This window comes from Limulus polyphemus, unplaced genomic scaffold, assembly GCF_000517525.1.
Source record: "Limulus polyphemus unplaced genomic scaffold, Limulus_polyphemus-2.1.2 Scaffold67, whole genome shotgun sequence".
NCBI classification, from domain to species: domain Eukaryota; kingdom Metazoa; phylum Arthropoda; class Merostomata; order Xiphosura; family Limulidae; genus Limulus; species Limulus polyphemus.
The window spans coordinates 362,433-383,990 of record NW_013665677.1 but is presented as its reverse complement, the minus strand read 5'-3'; the positions used below and the strand labels follow the sequence as shown (position 1 = coordinate 383,990).

General features: G+C 33.7%; 1 protein-coding gene across 5 annotated transcripts in view; it reads left to right on the top strand.

Moving 5' to 3' along the window:
- LOC106465344 (dystrophin-like) overlaps positions 1 to 21,558 on the top strand; it is a 144,232-nt gene that overhangs the window by 50,783 nt on the left and 71,891 nt on the right. For 4 of the 5 annotated variants that reach the window (XR_001291200.2, XM_013925579.2, XM_013925571.2 and 1 more), the window contains exons 3-4: positions 2,675 to 2,829; positions 4,758 to 4,947. Coding sequence is in view for 3 of the 5 variants with exons in the window: in XM_013925579.2 (XP_013781033.1) it covers positions 2,675 to 2,829; positions 4,758 to 4,947 (345 nt within the window). In the remaining 2 variants the exon portion in view is untranslated. Of the gene's footprint in view, positions 1 to 2,674; positions 2,830 to 4,757; positions 4,948 to 21,273; positions 21,343 to 21,558 lie in introns of those variants that run through there. The other variant, XM_022393615.1, reaches the window with a different exon arrangement.

Genomic DNA, 21,558 nt, shown 5'->3' with positions numbered 1-21,558 from the left:
TGATGACTAGCTGCCTTCCCTCTAGTCTTACACTAGCGCAGATAGCCCTTGTGTAGCTTTGCGCGAAATTCAAAACAAACAAACAAAGCGTTATTTTGTTATTTTAGAAAAACACAGCTCTAACTTTCTCAACAATCGAACACGTTAAAAACTTGAGGGGGAACTGTTCTAAAGAAGAATAGCTAAAAGAATTACAAAACATAAGTAGTACTTTGATTAGCTGGACGTGGCGTAATGATTATCGTGCGGGGCTGCGTATCAGAAATTCTAGCGTTCGTACCATAATGACGCTTAACATACTCCACGTTTTTACCTGCGTGATAATAATGAAACTCAATCCCGCTATTCGTCAGAGAAAGTTCTAGTAGCGGCAGGTGCTGCTGACTGGTTGTCTTTCCTTTGGTCAGTGATAAAAAATTTGAGATGGTTATATTTGAATCTTAGGGGGTCTTTGACTTGGTCAATTAGCCCATGTGCTGCATAAATATCAAATACTTACGTTGTAGGTTAGAAAAGCCAGTTGTATAACCATCGCATCATGTACGTAAGTTTACTACTAAGCAACTTGTATTTACACTTTCGCTACAAAAATCTTACATCAGTACGCATTTCCAAAAATGTGGGTTAATGAGTTCTCACATCAAAAATGTCGAAATAAAAAAAATTACTAGATTTGATTCGAATATTAATTGAACTTAATATATTTCAATGAAGAGGACAGAGAGATAACGACGTCGGTGTCAGTATCTGTAAGTTATCTAGAAGTAGATAGAAAACAATAGTATTTCTATCACCGAACGAACTTGGGAAAAATAAGTAGAGTATTAGTATTCTCTATTAGGTATCGTAATGATAGAGACAAAAATGTTAGTTCCTTCAGTTAAAATGATAACTAAAGTGAAATATAAAATAGAATTTTCTGGCACACTCGAAGTAAACTTCAGAGTGACAGCTACAAAGCGTTAGTGTCTCTCAGACTTGTTTGAAACAGAAACCAAATTATAGTATTCCCCAAGTATAATGGAAGAAGGTACCAGACGGGCAGAGGCGACAGTTAGTATATCCTGTACGTACTTAAAGTGAGGACAGTAGAGGTATACTCCATATGAACTTGAAGAAGGAACCAGAGAGCAGGAATGGTAATGTAAGTACCCTCCAGGCACTTTTGAAGTAGGAGATAGAGAGGCAGGGCAGCAACGTTAGTATCCTTCAGGAACACTTGACGTATGAACTTCAGAGGTAGGGATGCCAACGTTAGTATCCTCTAGGCGTTCTTTATGTAGGGACCAGAGAAGCAGGAACAACAGCTTTACAGAAAATAAAAATGACGATATCTCACAACTGAAATTAGAAATGTAGATAAATCATTTTCTCGTCCATTGATAAACAGTGTTCACTGAACAAAATATACAGTGTATTTTGCAGTTCCGGATCTTGATAACTATTTCAAGTCATGTATTTCTTTCCTATACTCTCAAAACTATTTCATAAAAGACATGCTCTTTCGCTTCGCAAGAATCTTGTGTACATATACGTAAAGAAACGTATAAAATTTACATACATAAATAAACATTTAACTAAGTCCAATAAAACAGTATTCACATACGTTGAATATTAAATGTGATTGTAGACTAATAATAGCATATATAATTATATATATATATAACCTTTTTAACAAAATGAGCGCGAAAAATGGACTAATGTATTTCAATTGTACTGTTTCAAACAAAAAAAAAGAGGGGCCGATCTATTGTGTTGACAACTTTTTCCGCATACTTTTAACTGTGTATTATTATTATCATATTGTTCACAATTTAATGGCCGCGGGAAATCGAACCCATAATTTTAGCGTTGTAAATCCGCAAATTTACCGTTAGCCTATGGGGATACCATGCTATTCAAAGTTGTTTATAAATAATAGATTTTAATCATTTCTAAAACATCCAGTGAAATGTTAGTATAACCGGCATTTAATCGAAATATGAATTTAATGCAGAAACCAAAATATGACAAAACTTAAAATATGAAACTTTTAACATTTCTCAAAAATTGTATCCCTATCATTGGCACAGCGGTATGTCTGCGGACTTACGACGCTAGAAACCGGGTTTCGATACCCGTGGTGGGCAGAGCTTTGTGCTTAACTACAAACAAACAACAATTGTTTAATAATGTGATTAATTTTGGTGTAAAATAAGAAGAAACACATAAACAATGCAGATAATATGAAAAAAAGTTCGCTCTATTTTTTTTCAATATTCAAAGTCCAAATAATCGCTACATTTGTCGTATCAAACATTAGTTAATAAATCCTAATTGAAAAAGCTGAAAAGCAATAACAAAATATAAACGTAGCTGATTGAACAAATACTTGTGTCAATAACTGAATTTGTTGATCAAGGATATCATTTTATATACAGGGTGGGGAAAAGTTGTTTCATTTGGAATATAGTTTAATTTCTAACGTCTTACTCTGAAACAAACAATAATTAGATTGATTTCAGTTGTTTTCGTAATATCTTTTTAACCTTTATTCCATTCTGTATTTGAAAGTGTTAACTCAGAAGTATTGATTATATTTAATGTCAGCAAATGATTTAGAATGAAACATAGGAAAACGTTAACATTTCTAAGACCTTTAAATCAAAGAGGCTAATGGTTTTCTCAATGACAGATACTTCAGAATGAGATTCATCAGTGGAACCCGGATATGGAAAGTTTAAGCCGATTGGCTGATAAGGTGGCCAGTGACAATCCTCACGATGACATATTGCAGTTGAGGGATATAACCGAAGAAATATATCAAAGATATATGCAATTATCTTCACGGTTAGTATCCTAAATTAAATATAGTATAAATATACCAGGATTTTATACTAATAAAAAAATGATAGTGTAGGTGAATAACATTTGAGGAAACGGTAAAAACGCCAGTACCAAGAAGAATTACGCAATCTAGAAGTAAAGAAAAGCTCTCATAGCTCTTATTGTTTAAATGGAAACAATAATAAACGGACTCGACATGTCAACGTTAAAATTATATAATTCATGATATAATCACTTATTTGCTAGAGTTTCATTCTTTAATTCTTAGCTTATTTTTTGATTAATTTTGCATGTTTCGCTTTGTTGAAAATATTTTTCTATACAGTCAGCGTGATGTCATTAATCTAATCTTAAACAGCGATTTTGACTTCTAAGAAGTCCTGTGGTTTGAAAAAAAAATGGCTTTTTCACATAACATCTAGACGTGTTAATAATTTATTTAAAGCATAATAAGTAAATGGGACAGCTTACTTGTTGTTGTAGCCAAACATTTGTATAAAATAGATAAGGAAGTGGGACAGCTTACTTGTTGTTGTAGCCAAACATTTGTATAAAATAGATAAGGAAGTGGGGCAGCTTACTTGTTGTTGTAGCCAAACATTTGTATAAAATAGATAAGGAAGTGGGGCAGCTTACTTGTTGTTGTAGCCAAACATTTGTATAAAACAGAGAAACAAGTGGAATAGCTTTCCTGTTACTATAGGCAAACGTTTGTATAAAACATGAGAAGGAAGTGGAACATTTTACCTGTTACTGAACTCAAATATTTGTACAAAACATGATAAGGAAGTGGAACAGCTTATCTGTTACTGTAGCCAAATATTTGTATAAAACGTGATAAGTAAACGGGACAGCTTACTTCTTACTATAGCCAAACATTTATATAAAACATGAGAAGGAAATGGGACAGCTTACCTGTTACGGAACTCAAATATTTCTATGAAACATGATAAGTAAGTGGGGCAGTTTACCTGTTACTGTAGCCAAAGCCAAACGTTTGTATAAAACATGATATTTGCTTGGAGGGATTAACAAAAGGATAATACATTTTTTCAAAAGAGCATCTAATGTCAATGAACTTCCTGTTGGATCAACTGAATTGCTGTGAAACGTTTGTTATATGTTATTTATATTTACTGTCATGCTGGGACGCCGAGGTTTCTAACATTTTTGTTAACAATCATCACATCAGGACGAATAAGGTGTCTTGAAAAGCGTTAGGCAAGTGCAAGAGTGACTGAACGTCAAAATGAGTAAATTTTAAATACAAGGAATGACAAAACTGCGGATCCAGGAGTGAGAGAAGGGTATGTAAGGGAGAATTATAAAAAAGAAAATGCGAGAAAAAGTTATAGTAAAACAGTTCATTGTATATCTTGTATAATCAGGTCTTAAATGTATAATTAAAAAAAAATGGCAATGTTTATTTTAGGGTTATTTGAGCACCAACCGAACAATAAGATTCGTTTTCACAAATTATTCTACATTTATTATTAATTTCATTAAATTAATATGAGGTCATACATACTTTTATTACTTTTGGTATGATGCTAATGATATCTCATAGAGTAAAGTTAAAAAATGCAGTTTCAAATTTAATGTACTTATTGGGAGATTAATGGGTAAATGGTTTATTAAGAAGGAAAAGTTTATTGAAAAGAAGAGTTACAACGACACGTAGCGGAAAAATATTTTGATTAACCCCTCCTGGGCAGATTTTGGATCTGCTAGTTCAAGGTTCTTGATTAAAATTTATTAACCAATTAATAAAATACTAAATTAGAATATCATAATTCATATTATTCCGTCATTGTTTGAGTTTAAAACATAAAGTTTTATTGAAGATTTTCTGTACTGAGCTGAACATAGGTATTCTTTCTGACAAATATGGCGCTAGCTTACATCTATGTTTTAACCTTTAAAATATCCAGTCTTCAAGCAAGAAGTAAAGCTTTGCAAAACGCAGTCAACTCCTTACAACAACTGGATAAAGCTCTGGACAGGTTTCTCGCTTGGTTATCAGAAGCAGAGTCAACTTTCGAAATTCTCGAGTCTGAAGCAGAAAAGTATGGTCTGCGAGAAGACATGCAACAAGTCAGGGGATGGCCAGAAAAAGTCAGAGTAAGGAATATGAACATATTTTATGTGTATATACGAACTTGGAAGCGTTTTAAACTACATAAAGAAAGAAGAACAAGTTTATAGATATTTTAAATTATACGTATAAAATTCATTATAAATAAGTTGTTTTAGCGCAAAGCAATATAATTGGCTATTTGCGCTCTGTCTACTTCAAGGAATCGAACGCCGGATTTGGCATCGTAAGTCCATAAACTTACCTCTGATCCACCAAGAAATTATGAATAATTAAGTAGATAAATAGATTTAAACAAATGATTTTTTTTAATCTTTTTTTTTTTTTGCCTTTGTTTATCTACTGCCAAACAATGGCTAATCTATTTAGAATCACAAAGTTTGATAACGGTTTCGGAGCCTGGCGAAGCCTCTTAATTTTCTTGCCCGGAATGTGAATTAGAAGATTAATGATTTGAATCCCATTGCCACAAAAACGCATTTTGCGCTTTGAGACTGTGAGTGCGCTATACGAGCGACAGTCACATCCTAGCGTTGCGTTCCTTCTAGTCTATCAGTTGCAAGTTAGGGGAAGCCCTTGTGTAGCTTTGCGCTAAAATCTGAAACTGGTAAGGGGTTCAGCATGTAAATAAATAACCCAAAATAAGTTCAAAGTTTGTAAGAGTATAGTTTTGACTTAAAGGTTGCGTAATTACTTTCGATATTTGTTACAGTTGTTTGAATGTAGAACTTCACAACACTGTAGTTCATTGAAATTCCCATTACAGGCCATAACACCTAAAGAGTAGTTTCAAGTATTTTCAATGTAATGAGATTACATAAAGAGTGTATGGAAATATGTTTAAAGAAACTTATTTTCAATTATTAAAACTTAATAGCATCAAGTACCTCTCGCGTCCTGCGCTCGAACCCAAGATCATAGCTCAAACCTGCCTAGTAGCGGATGACAGAGTTTGATAGTGGACTAATACTTATCTTTAATGCTGAATTCCTTCTTCTTTTTTGTCTATTTATTCTAGTGAGTATATCTAAATAAACTTCGGAATAAGAATGAACAACTGTTTCATATGTTTAGGTAAGACTCGTTTAGCGATGTACCCAGTTAAATCTTTCTTTGAATAGAAGTTTGTTTTGGTTGAAGATTGACGGGAAGTACTAAACCTCACTTATCTCTGTGTATAATAAGAACCTGGAACTTAATTAGAGAGACTAAAGACTCGTTTGTTTAAACTAAGTCTTAAATATGAAACATCAGCAAATTTTAAGCTTAATCATTAATTCTTGTTGCTATGGTTTTTCTTGAGTGCATAATTGAGTTCATATAGTAAACTTCGTTGGTATGTTTTGAAACACAAAGCTACATAAAGAGTTATCTGCGCTGTACCTACCATGAGTGTCGAATCTCTGTATTTAGAGTTGTTATAAACCCTTAAGCTTACGGCTGAGCCGTTGGAGGGAGCGCGTATATTTTATGTAGAACTGCATGGTGACGGAAAAATTACTATGGGGGTGGGGGGTGGGTGGAGAGATTGTAATCCTACAGATTTGACAAGAAGACATTTGGAGAAATTAGAATACATTCGTACAGAAGAAAAACAACAGATCTTCAGTTATTTTGGCGAACGATCAGTGCTGTTCTATTCTAGCAGTATAACATTTTAGTGTGAATATTATAATACAGACAGTTTATGGAACGACGCAGGAATATCACGGACAGTCATCGAAATAACGAATGAAAAAGTAAAATAGCACAGACAGTCGCCAAAATAACACGAATAGTCGTACGAGTAACAAAGTCAGGGGTATTATAATACAGACGGTCGCGAAAGCAACACTCGTAGAACTATTACAACACACATATATCACAAACAGCCGCGAAAATATCGCAAGATACAGTAATCTAATAACAGCTATACATTCGAGAAATACAGTAGATAAAAAGAGGATGAAAGTAGATTTCTTGACAAATAATTAACTTGCACATTCCTCAAGCTTTTAGAAACAACTTAAGTTGTCTATATATATCAAGAATTTCGTTTTGGACGAGCAAAGTAGTCTAGCGATTCGCAGATAAAAACCCGCTTAGAATCCAATTAACCTTCTAGCTGTACGAATGGGAAAATATGAAGAATCGTATCCCGAAATACATTTTAAAACATAACAACGAAATTGATTAGCATATTTTCATTCTTCTCAAGGATTAGTATTATTGTCACTCTATATCTTTGTGCATTAGAAAATACAATACTACTTCTCAATCTTCTACATTTAAAGTATGCTTATTGTCACCTTGGGATTTTCTAGACGACGCGAGTCTCCGTAAATTCCAAATTAGCATATTTTACAATGAAGTTTATAAATGCGTCAGTTTAACTTATAACGGATGAACGCTGGCATTTTACCGAAATTTTAACAAATTGGAGGATATGTTTCAAAAATGTAGCTTCTCCAGACAAAAGGTAAAAGATTAGCTGAACATAGGCAAGGCATTATACAGAGGAAGTACAAGATAATTGTGAGTAAACCTTAAGTTTTCTTTGGTCGTTGAAATTATCGGATTATATTTGGAAAAGCATCTTTTTAATATCCCATACTTCAGTTTATAAGCTGACGAATGTAACATTCTAAATAGAAACAAGTCTCTGAGTCGATTGAAAAAAAAAGAGAGTTTGTTTGTTTGAAGTTAAGCACAAAGCTACACAATGGGCTATCTGTGCTCTACCCACCACGGTATCGAAACCCAGTTTCTAGCGTTGTAAATTCGCAGACATACCGCTGTGGGGCAAAATGAGAGAGAGAAACATTCAGAAAATATTAATATCCTCAATTACTAAAGTAGCAACATTCCGCATTCCTGTAACATTTGAGTCGTAACACATATGGCATTCAAAATCAAGATGCAAGTACACTTATTTTTGACGTATGTTATAGATGTTTTGTGCAACGTCTTATATATTAACACTAGTATTCTATGTTTTAACAGCTGTATATATATATATATATATAGCTGCCGAGATTCACAGCTTTCTCTCATTGGTCCCACCAAGGACAAATTTCGGGTTTTGGTCCACTGGTTGAAAGACCCATTTTCTCTATCAGAAGTTAAATTTAGGTCTACACTAGCTCGACTCTTTTCATCTCACATGTTCTGTGCTTCAGTTTACTTAAACTATCCTGACTGATCTTGTGTGTGTCTCAAACGAAAGATGATTTTTTGAAAGAATTCTAAACTGGACTTTGGGTCAGCAAAGGTGAAAAGACCATAAGAAGCTTGACCTGATACATAGCCAGTTTTGTCCACGGGCGTCAGTCATAGTGCTTGCTTGTTATGCCACGTGCAGTTCTATTCACACTTAGGAAAGCGTGGACTGAATTAGAGCTAGCAAAACAATCTGTTTCCTTAAGAAGCGCCCCCCAGTGGCACAGCGGCATGTCTGCGGACTTACAACGCTAGAATCCGGATTTTGATATCCGTGGTGGGCAGAGCACAGATAGCCCATTGCGTAGCTTTGTATTTAATTACAAACAAACAAACCTTAAGAAGCTTTTTACTGCATATTTGCGATTTGACAGAGACGTACATGTAAGGATTTTTAGGAAACGTATATGACAGACGTCTCAGTAAGAATTCAAGATTAAAGTGAGCGACGAACTTGTGTAAAGCATTCATAGAAAAACACGAAAAGGTCGTCTCTACAAGATGGGACAACGAAATATGAATCAAAATATGTCGCACAAGCTTTGAAGAATGATGGAACACCTCGTAAGGTGTTGTTGTTGTTGTGTTTTTATGCACAGGATACAAGAACCGTTTTTAGGCGTTTGACGACATATTTTCTACAAACTTGTGTGGGCTCTATTATAACAAAGCTTAGAAACATCTGCACAATTCTAAAACGTATTGTTTTTAGGAGATGGCTGGTGATAGTACAGGTATATATTTTATAGTAACAAACTCAGTAATTGCTTAAAATGAAATCGCTTAAAAATTAAAGGAAGATACTTAAATTAAAAGCAGCAATAAGAATGCGTAGTTTATCATAAAAGTATTTCTTTTTAGAAAACGATGTAATGCAGAGAGAATATATAGCGCTTTCTAGCAGAACACGAATACTGCTCTACAAGTATTTGTTTTTAGAATACGATGTAGTACAGAGAGAGGATGTATAGCACTTTCTAGCAGAACACGAATACTGCTCTACAAGTATTTGTTTTTAGAATACGATGTAGTACAGAGAGAGGATGTATAGCACTTTCTAGCAGAACACGAATACTGCTCTACAAGTATTTGTTTTTAGAATACGATCTAGTACAGAGAGAGGATGTATAGCACTTTCTAGCAGAACACGAATACTGCTCTACAAGATGACAGTTGGCACCATAACTCCACAGTCACTTTGCTAGTACAATATGACCTTCATCATTACTCGTCCAGTTATATCTGTTTGGATGAAAATGATACACTTCACTTACTGTCTTCTTTTTCTATTGATGAAGATGGAGAAGGTAAGAAGTAAACTACAAGTTATCTGTCTGTCTAATATTTCTATCAATTCAGTACATTATTCTGGGCTTTGTGTTTATCTTAGCTATCGCCCTATATAATTACATATTTAGAAGACTATTTTGTTTGCTATGCAACTTTGTTCTTCAAAGGTTTAAAATATCATCAACTATCAAAGCATTTTGTGTAATAGTGTGTAAACAATAAGGGGATGATGAGGATAAAAAGTCCTTGGAATGTTATTCAGGCATGATGGGGATCTAGGATTAGGTATGCAGGGTCGCTGAACCTGAATCTGTAATAGAGTTTTGTGTTCCTGGCTTCCTAGATATCCCATGGGCGCTGTGTTTGAGATTGCGTCCATTCACAAGTTAGCAGAACCAAACATGGCACAAATATTCAGGTATCCAGGTGTGAGTGTCTTAACACTTTTGTTTTTGGGACTCCTTCGGGTAGCTATACGAGGAATTTGGGATAATGGAAGAGCTTGATAGATAAATTAGGGCCTTTGGATTCCACAGCGGAGCGCGGGTATTTTAAAGTAGTACATACTAAGTATTTTAACAAATACTATTACTGAAACTAATATTTCGTAACACACAGTACTGAGTTTCTAGGGAAAACCTACCGGGTACCCATTGATGGGTGTAAAGTTTCTGAGTTTTGAAACATAATTTAAACATTATTGAGGATATTATTTAGGATGGGGATGGAGTGGATTAATTTAGTTAACTACGACACTCTATTATCAATCAGCAATGCAACAAAGGAAATATTAAACTTGTAGTATTTCTGCCTTGAGATTAATTAAAAAAAAAAAATTGGGGATTGAATTTGCTCACTGGAATATTAATGAAATAATTCAGTTGGTTGAGTCAAGGTATGGTTGGTAGAATATGTTGACTGGATAAAGTAGAAACCAACAGCATCCCTTGTGAGCAGTCTGCATTAAACGTGAATATAGCAAATCTCTGCTTGATCAGAATGCTTTAGCCTAATCTTATAAATTATATTAACGTTTTAATTCATAAAAGAGATGCCTATAGCTGCATAATAATTCTAACCGCATCTTTATCATTAAATCTTTTGTTGGATCAATCTATATAAATAGTACTCTTGGGTTTGTCTGTTCGGAACCTTTCTCGAAAATTTCTCGATCAAATATCATATTGTTAGAAAGGCCTTTGTTTCTTGGCTTTTTCATTCAGAATCACCTTACCTGTTTTTTGCTTAGTAAAACTTTTTAATACAACGTGTATACTACATGATGGCACAATGTCGTTGTCATCACGTGACGACTGGCTTTGATTTCACCTTTAGTTTTTTGGTTTTTGGTTTTTTTTGCAAAGTATTTCACACAAACAACACTTAACGTGCATGTAATTTCCTAAAACAATTAACACAATGTCGTTGTTATCACGTGATGACTGGCTTTGATTTCACCTTTAGTTGTTTTTTTTGCAAAGTATTTCACACAAACAACACTTAACGTGCATGTAATTTCCTAAAAAAATTAACATTACGCTAAATACAATTACTATGGGCTTTTTCGAAATATTTAGATCTAAAATACGTATGCGAAGTTCGTTCAAAACCATATGCTTATCACTTTGTGAAGACGCATTCAGACGTTTCTGCATATTCAGCTAAGTGTGCCTTGATAACAACTTTACATTTAATTTACTTTGCAATAATTTAGCTTTGGATCGTTTCACAGACTTTTAGCTACTTTTTATTTAGTAACTGTTATATTCTTCGTTTTTATGAGTTTCTATATTCTAACTCATAAAACCGCGTCATACATTGAACGCTAATAACTGTTTCATACTCTGTGCACTATTATAAATACCATTACTATACATTATAATCTACTTTACATGTAGTTTTATTAAATAAAGATAAGTCTTTGTGAGTTTATTTGTCTCACCGTGTAATTTTTTTTTCAAATGAACCAGGATTTATCGATCTAATACTTGATACCTCCAAGAGAGCGTGAAATGTTTTGTGGGCCGAGGCTAGTTGTAAATAAAATGACAGCAACTTTAACAGTAGGCAAATTCTTCTTTTAATAATGTATTTTTGAATGTAACTACTACCTGATAATTGGTCGAAACGTCGTAATTATTAAAATAAGAACTTCCCTATTACACCTGTTGCTGCTATTTTATTTTTAATTAATTATTGTGTTCAGTAGGTCCTTCACTAAATGTTAAATCTTTTGTTTGTTTGTTTCAAAATTGTATTCAAAGCTACATAGGGTTTATCCTTATATAGTTGTCCTAATTTTGAACTGATAGACTAAAAAGAAGGCAGTTATTCAAGAGGCTCGCCGCTAATCCTTGGCCTACTCTTGTCTGATCAAATAGTAGGATTTGAATGTCAATCTTAATTATAGTGCACCCACGGCTTCAAGCTATGAAGCAAGTTTTGGGGTCAATGGTTCGCGACCCATCAATCCTTGGATTCACAGTCCTGGCAATCTTAAATGTAGGTTCTTCCGCATTAAATCTGTATTAATACTATTTTTTAGAAGCTTTCTCCGATCTCATAAACATTAGTGTTTTCAAGAAATATCAAAAGAAACCTGCATACAGCCAGCCATAAGTACAAAAAAATAGAATAAAACCTGCGTATAACTATAATTAATTTTAAAAGGAATATGTAAAAATCTGTTTAGCTTATCTCGTAGATAATTAAAAGATGAATCTAAAACTGTGGTTATCAATAGTGAAAAAAAAGAGAGATGTAGAACGTAAGTGATTTTGTATCGTTATCTGCACTAAAATTACATGGTGACCTACAACGAAACATGACTATTTTTTTAAACTGTAAATAATAGTAGTATTCAAGTTTGATTATTGTAAATAGTTTAAAAAGAATTCACTCAATGTCGAGTCCTAACGAAGCAAACATTATCGCTTTATACATACAACGTTAAACATATTTTAATTCTAAAGAATTTTTTATTATTTGTTGTATAAAGTATTCTAAGAATTGCTCTACGAAAGCACAAACCAAAGTTTTCGTTTTGTTTTCTGTTTAGCAAAGAGATAATATAGACTAGGGTGATCCAAGAATCGCTTATCACTATAATTGTTTTAAGTCCTGCTCTTACAGCTGTTCGAAACGTGCACTGTTAATACCACGATACAATGTTACTCTTTCGCTTAGACTGCAGCTCACGTTCTGTATCATTTACGATGTTACAGTTGTGATTCTCTTCTTCAAACCATCTAAGTTACTTCGACATGTGACAAGCACAAAATGTTTGGTGTAACTCGAAAAGAAAAAGTTTAACGATATAAGATCAGAAGTGTATACAGGCCATTACACTAGCCCACGACGCCCTGTTCGTCTGTCGAGGAAAACGACATCCACGTGCTGTCTGACATCCAACGCCTACAAGGGCAGTTCACGTCGTGCTGGAACCTTATTTCTTAAGACATGTTTTTCAAATCCACGATCGCCGAGTCAACATGTTGCTGCAAAAGAACAAGGTAGGCTTTTCCAGTCATGAAAAATGGATCAACATCATCCTATTTCTTCCCTGGTTTTATATTCCTGTAACATAGTGTGGGTTTTTTTTTTTTTTTTTGGAACACATTTCATTACTGTCGTGGGCTTCATCTGCCCAAACCATCTTCTGGGTGACGTATTCATCCAAGTCCTCTTGTGCATGGACCATTCACAAAAACTGTACATGCCAGTTTAGGTCATCTTTTGTCAATTTGTGGAATATGTGCAGCTTTAAAGAGTGAAAGTTATGCTTCACACTTTTTTGGTTGACTCCAGCTCAGTTTGTCAAGTTTACCACTTTCGACTAAGACACTTCCTGCCATTGTGTGAGAGAGGTGATCGTTCGTTGATGTGGATGGTTTTCCGTTCGGCTTACAATAGGCTACAGAACCAGTTTATCAAAATATGGCAAGCAAAGTATTAACGCAAAGACAAAGGAACTTCTAAGACAAGATACCGCAGATTACATTCTGTAGCTAACTAATTAGATGCAGGATTCCATATAAACTTTAATTTTACACGTTCTTGCAAGGTTAATGAAATCTCAAGCAAGTATTGTTTCAATAGAAAAAAAAGTTAAAAATAAACATGGCTACAAAAAATATAGTAAGTACGGGACTGAGAAATATGATTTTGGTGCGCGAATTTTGCATTACTCTGTAGTTTTTTTACACCACAACGACTGTCGTGTTTTAAAAACGATATGTTGTTGTAGTTCAAAATTATGTTTTACTGTAGCTGGTTAACATATATACAGTTCTTCTTCTAGACTCAAATGTATAATTTTGTATTTTTAATAAATTATATGACATTTCAGTATTTTTACAAATCGTTATGTTCTAATTGCAATTAAAAATCGCAAGAGCAATTAAAACTTCTGTCAGATCTGTGACATGGTCTCTTCGTAACAGCTGGAATACATTATTCACACGTACAAGAGCGGAAGTGATGCGCCTTGGCTCATCCTGTCAACTAAATTTTCGTCTTTCTCTAACTCTGCAAAGTGATTAATGAGTATATACACATAGCACTCGGCTTATCACGTGTTGTGAAACCACGTGTAAGCACAAGATGACAGGACAAGTTAATTCTTGTTTACATGCATAATTCCAGTAACTGTCGCAGCAACACACACTGAATCTTGGATTTGAAATTTCTGTGACTGTTAAAGTATCTAAAGTCTTTTACAGTTTTTAATGTTTAATTAAAGTAACCTTAAGAGGATGGAGAGCTTAATGTTTAATAAAAGACAATGGAGACCTTAATATTTAGTTAAAGTAACATTAAGGGGATGGAGAGCATTTTTCTCTTTCAATTACTTTTCTAAACCACATAAGAGACTTTTTATATTGTTCTGGATGTTGATCCAGACGATCGTCTGATTCTCGTGATAATAAATACATTTATAAATGATTACAGGATATTCTGTATTCCACTGTTAGGTTTAAGCCTTGCTTTTAACAAAGCTTAAATGACAGCTTAAATCGAATAAAAATTTTCGGAAATTTCCAAAGTATATTCACTTGATATATTACTCATTCACTGTACAGATAAAACGTAACTTGCTTTAGGTTATCCTTTACCAATTTCAGTTAAACAACGTTAATGTGCCTCGAAATGAATAATTAAAGAGATACTCAATCTTCAACTTTCTTATAATTGAAACCCTTTAACCCAACCCTTTTTGAAGAGTCAGATTAGGAAATAAAACTAGAGGAGATTACTTGAAACATTTTGAAACGTTAAGTTGACAGGAAGATCACAGTTAATGAAAGGTAAACCACAAAGATGGACGACGTTTCGATGTACTTAGAGGTTCATAATTCCAAATGAAGTTTCATATAAGTACATCAAATTAGTGTTATTTTTCCATGCTTTCCAAGAAGGTTGTCTATTCAACTTTTTTAGAAATTATAGCATAGATTACCTCTGACAACACTGAATGAAGTCTGTAAAAGAAACGTTTTTAATGGATAATACAGAAACAAAGTCAGATATTAACAATTACATCTAATTTGTCTTACCCAGTGCACGTGATTATTATAATAGCTGAATAACAAACACACCTGACATAAAGTCGCTATGGGAAGCCAGTTAGCAGAACTACATATTGAGAATGTTTGGCGTTTCGTAGATAGTGTGGTTCTACCGAGAACTGATCGCTTTTGGTAAGGATATGTAACATTATTTTTCAACACAAAATATTCACACACTGAGATCATAAAGATGTGTGCAGATCGAAAATTTAGAATTCGAACGCGGGATAAACAAAGTGCAGCGTCTTTTAACAGGTGAGAATCCACGAACACAGAGATAAGAGGAAAAGCGTCCACGCCCACAGGTTACAGTACACAAGATAGTTATAAAGGATATCCGTCTGGAAATGCCACAAAGGTCATGTCTGTACAAGTTATTCCCACGACAAATTCCATTACCTCAAGACCCTGGAGAATAAAATGGGTATTCATGTTATTTCATACGAATACATGCTGTTCAAGTCGCCGGACGCAGCGCCTATGGACTTTTGTGTGATCAGACTGTTGAAATAGGCTCTGGGAAATCGTCGGCTTCGTACACTAGATGTCTTATGAAAACAAGCAGGGAGAAGTGGTGTGCTTCAGACATGACAGTCTTATGACGGAGCCTTTTGCAATGGAAACTACACTGTAATGTTATTAATAAGATGTAGTATAATTGTGAGATAAAGCATGACAGGACGTGGTGACATTGACTGTAACGACTTGGTGAAATTCCAAAAGCGTTTTAACATAACGTACTCAACCTCTGTACGGATGTAATTCATATTCCCTTTGTTCTGTAAGGATTTTGTTCAAAATTGTTTTTGTTATATCACGAACACGTTGAAACTTACGCTAAAAGCCTAACTAAACCTCACGTTACTGCTTTGTTTTTTGTTGTTAAGCACAAAGCTACACAAAGGACTATCTGTGCTCTGCCCACCACGGGTTTCTAGCTGTATAAGTCCGCAGACATACCGCTGTGCCACTGTAGGGGGGGGGGGGGCTACTGCTTTGAAGTAACCAGTTTGTAAAAGTATTCTAGAGAAACCAAGAAATATTATGAACAAAATATCAAATTAAAATTTGTCACCATAACAGTTTATGGGGAGCCACCTTGCAGTGGTTGTCGGTTTGGTTAGAGTTATAACTGAAACGACTTAGATATTTGAAGGAACTCTTCCAAAAGGATGCAGTTTTTAATTTTTCGAATTTTAGTTTCTGGTGAATTGCTGGAAGTAAGGGGCAAAACCATGTATATGGTGTTTTTCGTGGTTAGCAACAGTATAAAGTGTAATAAGTGAAAAATAAAGGAAATTGAAAATTATTTCATTTTGTATTTGAATTAAAAGAAAAATTAAATTTCATTATTCCGTATAATTTTATTTTGGGCCCTGATAGATTTTTTCCATTGAATTCAAATACAAAATTTAGTAATTTTTTTCTAGTTCAAATATTTATGAACATATTTCCACACCACCCACACGCCGGTGGCTCAGCAGTATGTCTGTCGATCATACAACGCTAAAAACTGGGTTTCGATACCCGTAATTATCACATTGTGTAGCTTTGTGCTTAATTACAAAAAAAAAAATATTTCCATAATTTCTCTCAAAAGTCTAGATAATTTTTGGACTTGACCGAGTAAAGACTGCTATTGCAAATTCACTATTATGATCGGTTATTGTTTAATTACGTTATAATCGTGATGTAATAACCTGTGAACGTTATATTACGTAATGTAAAATGTATACTTTATTATATTTTATTAACTTGATTCTGCTTGAAGCACCTGATAATCTTAATTAATATTAAAATTATTTATTAATTACCACTGCTGTTAATTCAGGAAAAATATGTTTCGAACTTAAAAGTTTTAAGTTTTCCACTAAAAAAAACAGTAAACGTGCATGTGGACTCACGGAATGTGCCAAAACGCTCCATTTAACGTTATTAACATATATGTTTCTGTATATTATGTATACCTTACGAATTGTGCATTTTTAATTTGGTCAGTTAACTATGTTCTCCTTTAAAAATTCGAACCTTTTTCATCTTCATCAGAACAAAGTAACTTTTATGACTCTGAATTTTGATTAAACAATATTTATCTGCTTTGACTAGTGTAATTCAATAGGTGAAATCGCAAACTTTTTGGGTTAATTTGTTAATTACTTTCATTTTGTAATAATAAGAAATTGATATTTATTATAAAAGGCAGACTTAAGAGAGAATCTTTAGAAAAAATAAAAAACATGACATTTATTTTTCTATTTTATTTCATTTTATTTTTTTGCTTTTTAATATCACAGGTAGGAGGTATAGCAAAATTTGCCCCCCAGTGGCACAACGGTATGTCTGCGGACTTACAACGCTAGAATCCGGGTTTAGATACCCGTGATGGGCAGAGCACAGATAGCCCATTGTGTAGGTTTGTGCTTAATTACAAACAAACAAACGTATAGCAAAATTCAATTAAAAATTAAACTCTAACGCAACTGCGTTAGATGATGCTATGCACTCTGGAGATTTTCATGGTTACTATCACATAACGTGAAGCACCATGACTCATATTGGGTTTCACGGTTACTGATAATATGAGATAAAATGCTAATTTACCTCGGAATTGTTTACTCAAGAAATGACAAGAAAATGTTTTTTCGAGCTCGTTTTCTTTGACATAACGACGATCAACAAGCTTCAAAGGAAATAAGTACAGGAATAGCTAATGATAAAATATTCTGAGTGATTTTGATATTCTAAATCTTCACAGATCCATTTCAGGAAAAAATATTGGCATAGAAATTCATTATAGGAAATTATGTCTCCATGCCGTCTTTTTGATAACTAACTAGATATGACTTCCTATAATTTGTCAAGGTGAGCATTAAATTATTCTTGTGCATTTTTGTGTGCATTATTTGTAGGAAATTGTGAGGCTACAATATATATTTTTATGTGTAAAAAGATAGGTAATACGTAAAACATATTGCATAAAAACTGTTTAAAACCAAACAAAACCTGCGCTACTGTAACAGATGTTTCAAGCAATAAATTCTTCTCGTAGTTTGAGCGAAAACGTTTGTATTTGTTTTCTTTTCACGTTTTTGTATCCTTTCTGTGTGTGTGTGTTTTTTTTTAGATAACAAAATAATAACGTGTTTGCTTTTAGTTTTCACAATAACCACAGTAACACAAATAAGAACAAATATTATCGTGTTAAATAACCACTCAATAATGACATGTGCAACATGAATTAACAACATAAAACAAAAGAACCGTAATTTTAACAGAGGATACACAGCGAATTTAAATATAAAAAGTCAGGGGATATTTTTTTGGAGGGGGAGTTAAGTGCACAAACATAAAAGAAAATATGTGTCGAAAAAAAAGTTTGTCTAACAATTTGTAATTTGGGGATTAATTTTATATGAACTGTTTTTTCTTTCTTTCTATTTTCTACGTCATTTATTTCTTTCGGTTTAGTAATATATTATAGAAGTTAATTTTTAGTAATATATGCAGTCTTTACTATGGCTTGGCCGAACAGTTCAACCTGGAAGCATGATTATCACCGAGAGATAAAGTTTGTTTGTATTATCATGTTCGTGTAAGGCAGCACAAAGGTTATCTTCTCCCAGTCATCTTTAATTTTAAGCTGATAATTTAGAGTACAACTAGCCAACAGCAACACATCCAACTCTTAAGCTTTTCCTATCGAAGAAATAGTGACATTTGATCGTCACTATTATAGGCACCAACGGCCTTAAAATGCGGAGTGTGTTTTTACGGCAACATGCCACGAGCCATGAACTCTTTAATTTACAGTACCGACTCGCTGGCCATCGAACCATGTCTGGCTTTCGAGTGTGAAAAAGTATGAAAGTTTATGGAATTCGATCTTTCTTTCTTTCATCAGCGATGAAATGCAAATAAATAACTAAGAATGCGTGGTGTGTATGTAAGGCTTGAAACGCTAGGGGTATCATGGTGTTCCTATAGATACTATAGAGGCTTGACTAAGAACGTGGAAGTGTATTAATACATGGAGTGTCGTGATGGAATATTGTAACTGAGCCGCCCAACTGATGAATCAAAGGAATCTATTCTTAAATCGTATTCTGTTCACAATTAATTTTAGTTTACCTTAAGTGTCATCTAATTTAATAAAATATTATTTTAAACTTGTATAGCTTTCTGACAAATAGCCTAAACTTACATACATTTTGTTCTACTTTGCATTTACTATTAGGCTTGTTTATGTTTAGAAACTTATTATATTTTTTTGTTTCTGAAGAGGAGAAGCGCCTAAACGTATAGTGTGGTATTTTCAGATCAAACTAATTTCTCGAACAATCTGCGAATAACAGCAGGTTCGACTCATTGAGTTAAGCAAACTTTCTAAGTGAGATAAACTGACTGAGTTATTGTTGAAATTCAAGAGGATGGAAACTGGGTGTACGCATACTTTCCAAAACACGTGGTCAATCCTTCGCTCTAGATGATATCTAAGCCCTCATCCTTCTTTCTCTCGAGATAGTCTTCCATTGGACTAAACACTTTGATCTCAAAAGCAAGTATTGATCATTGAAAGTCTTGTGGGAAAACAGGTTTAGAACGCGCGCTCGACCTTAGAATGAAAACTCACTTTCTTTTTCCAAGAGACAGCGATATCTAGTAACCCCAGTCTCGGACAGCAATGATTAGATGTCCCTCCTTGACTTACACCATATTCGACCAGCAAGGAATGTTCCAGCATGAACCAATTTAATCCGGATAATTTATCCTATGCCGAAGCATTCCCACGAGTCAAGTAGACGCTACCTCTCAAAAGAACGGAGAAACGAAGCAACTAGAACAAAATAACGATTTTCTGGACCACGGGTAGTTGCCATGACTGTGTGGAAACTAAGTACTGGAGATTTCGAAGATTTATATATCGCTATTGAAGGCTGATAATAAACAATCTCCTTGCATATCACCATAGTTCTTGTTAACTTGCTTGTTAAAGAAAAACCTTTATTATGCACATAGTCTAGAGAGAGAATAAACCTAATATTTTTTGTCAACGACTGTTTTCTAGAACTTTTACTCTAATTGATAAACAGTTTACCTATCCAATGAATATAACGACAGGTTCATAACTAGTTACATCATTTTACTTATCAAATGCCAAGCTGCTACAATTTTATTTGCTTAAAGTTAGAATATTTTCACATATTAGATCTTAGACTAATCGTTTGCTAATCAACAAACTGTTTAATTCAACAGGTAAGTATTATGGTAGAGAAAAACAAAAATGTTTCCTGAAGAGAATTTCAAAATATCTTAAACCACGTAACAAACCAAACTATACGTAAATATGCCAAATTGGGCGAGCTTCATCTAGTGTATAAGTAATCCTTAGGACTGATTTATTAAAACACAACTCTTATTGTAAAACTCACATATATTATATTATAATTCTTAATATTCTTCATATAATATATTTTGTGCATATATATATATATATATATATATATTTAAATTATATTTCATACAGTAAAATCAATAAACTGCGGTAAATGTATGAATAAGTTTGAAAATAATGCACAAATAATTTCGTATTGTATTATATAATAACTTTTAAAACTCTAATTGATTTAATCTATAATATAAATTTTATGTTATTTTTTTATGAACATAATAATAATACATCTTTTATAAATTGATGGATTAAAACAATACATAATCGAAAAAAAGAGTTATGTGAGCCATACATTGCAAACTAAAATTAAATATATTATTTCATAAAAATTTGCTTGTTAGTGTAATAAGAAAGACATAAGGATTTGAGCATGGAGCGGCCTACTGGTTAGCTAACCCGGACTGTGAATCCAAGAACACATGGATCGAGTCTCTTTACCACAAAAGCTCATTTTGTGGCTATTCACGTACTATAAGAGCGACTACCAAATCCCACTATTCAGACAGACGAGAGTAGGCGGTGAGTGCTGTTGACTGGTTTCCTTCCCTCTAGTCTGTCATTTTATAAGTAGTGGCGACTGCGTGTAGTGCTTCGGGAATGTTATTAAACAGACATACGTGTAGAAATATGAACTGTAAACAATAACTTCAGATAGCCAAAAGAATGGAAGTTTAGTATCCTTCTTGTTGTTTTAGCGAAAATCTACAGATGGACTTTCTGGGCTCTATCCATCTCGAAGAATCGAACCTCTTATTTTAGCATTTTAAGTCCGTAAAGCTACCGCTGACACACGGAAGGACCGACATCTGTGGAACTAAATCAGTATAATTCATAACGAAAACGTTTCGTTATTTATCAGTTCAACAACATTTTAACTGACGATATATCACTTTATCTACTGTTGTGGGAACTCGCATGTACAGTATTATTTTTTTGTTGTTGTTTTTAGGTATGATATTTCATTCCTGATTAATTGCACGGTACTCCAATGAACGTGTGTTTCTGTCATGTGTCCTATAAACATAACTTTCATTATGTTCACGATTTTTGAGACTATATCATAGAATATTTATTTCAATGCGTTATATATATATATATATATATATATATATAGTAGTAGTTATATATATATA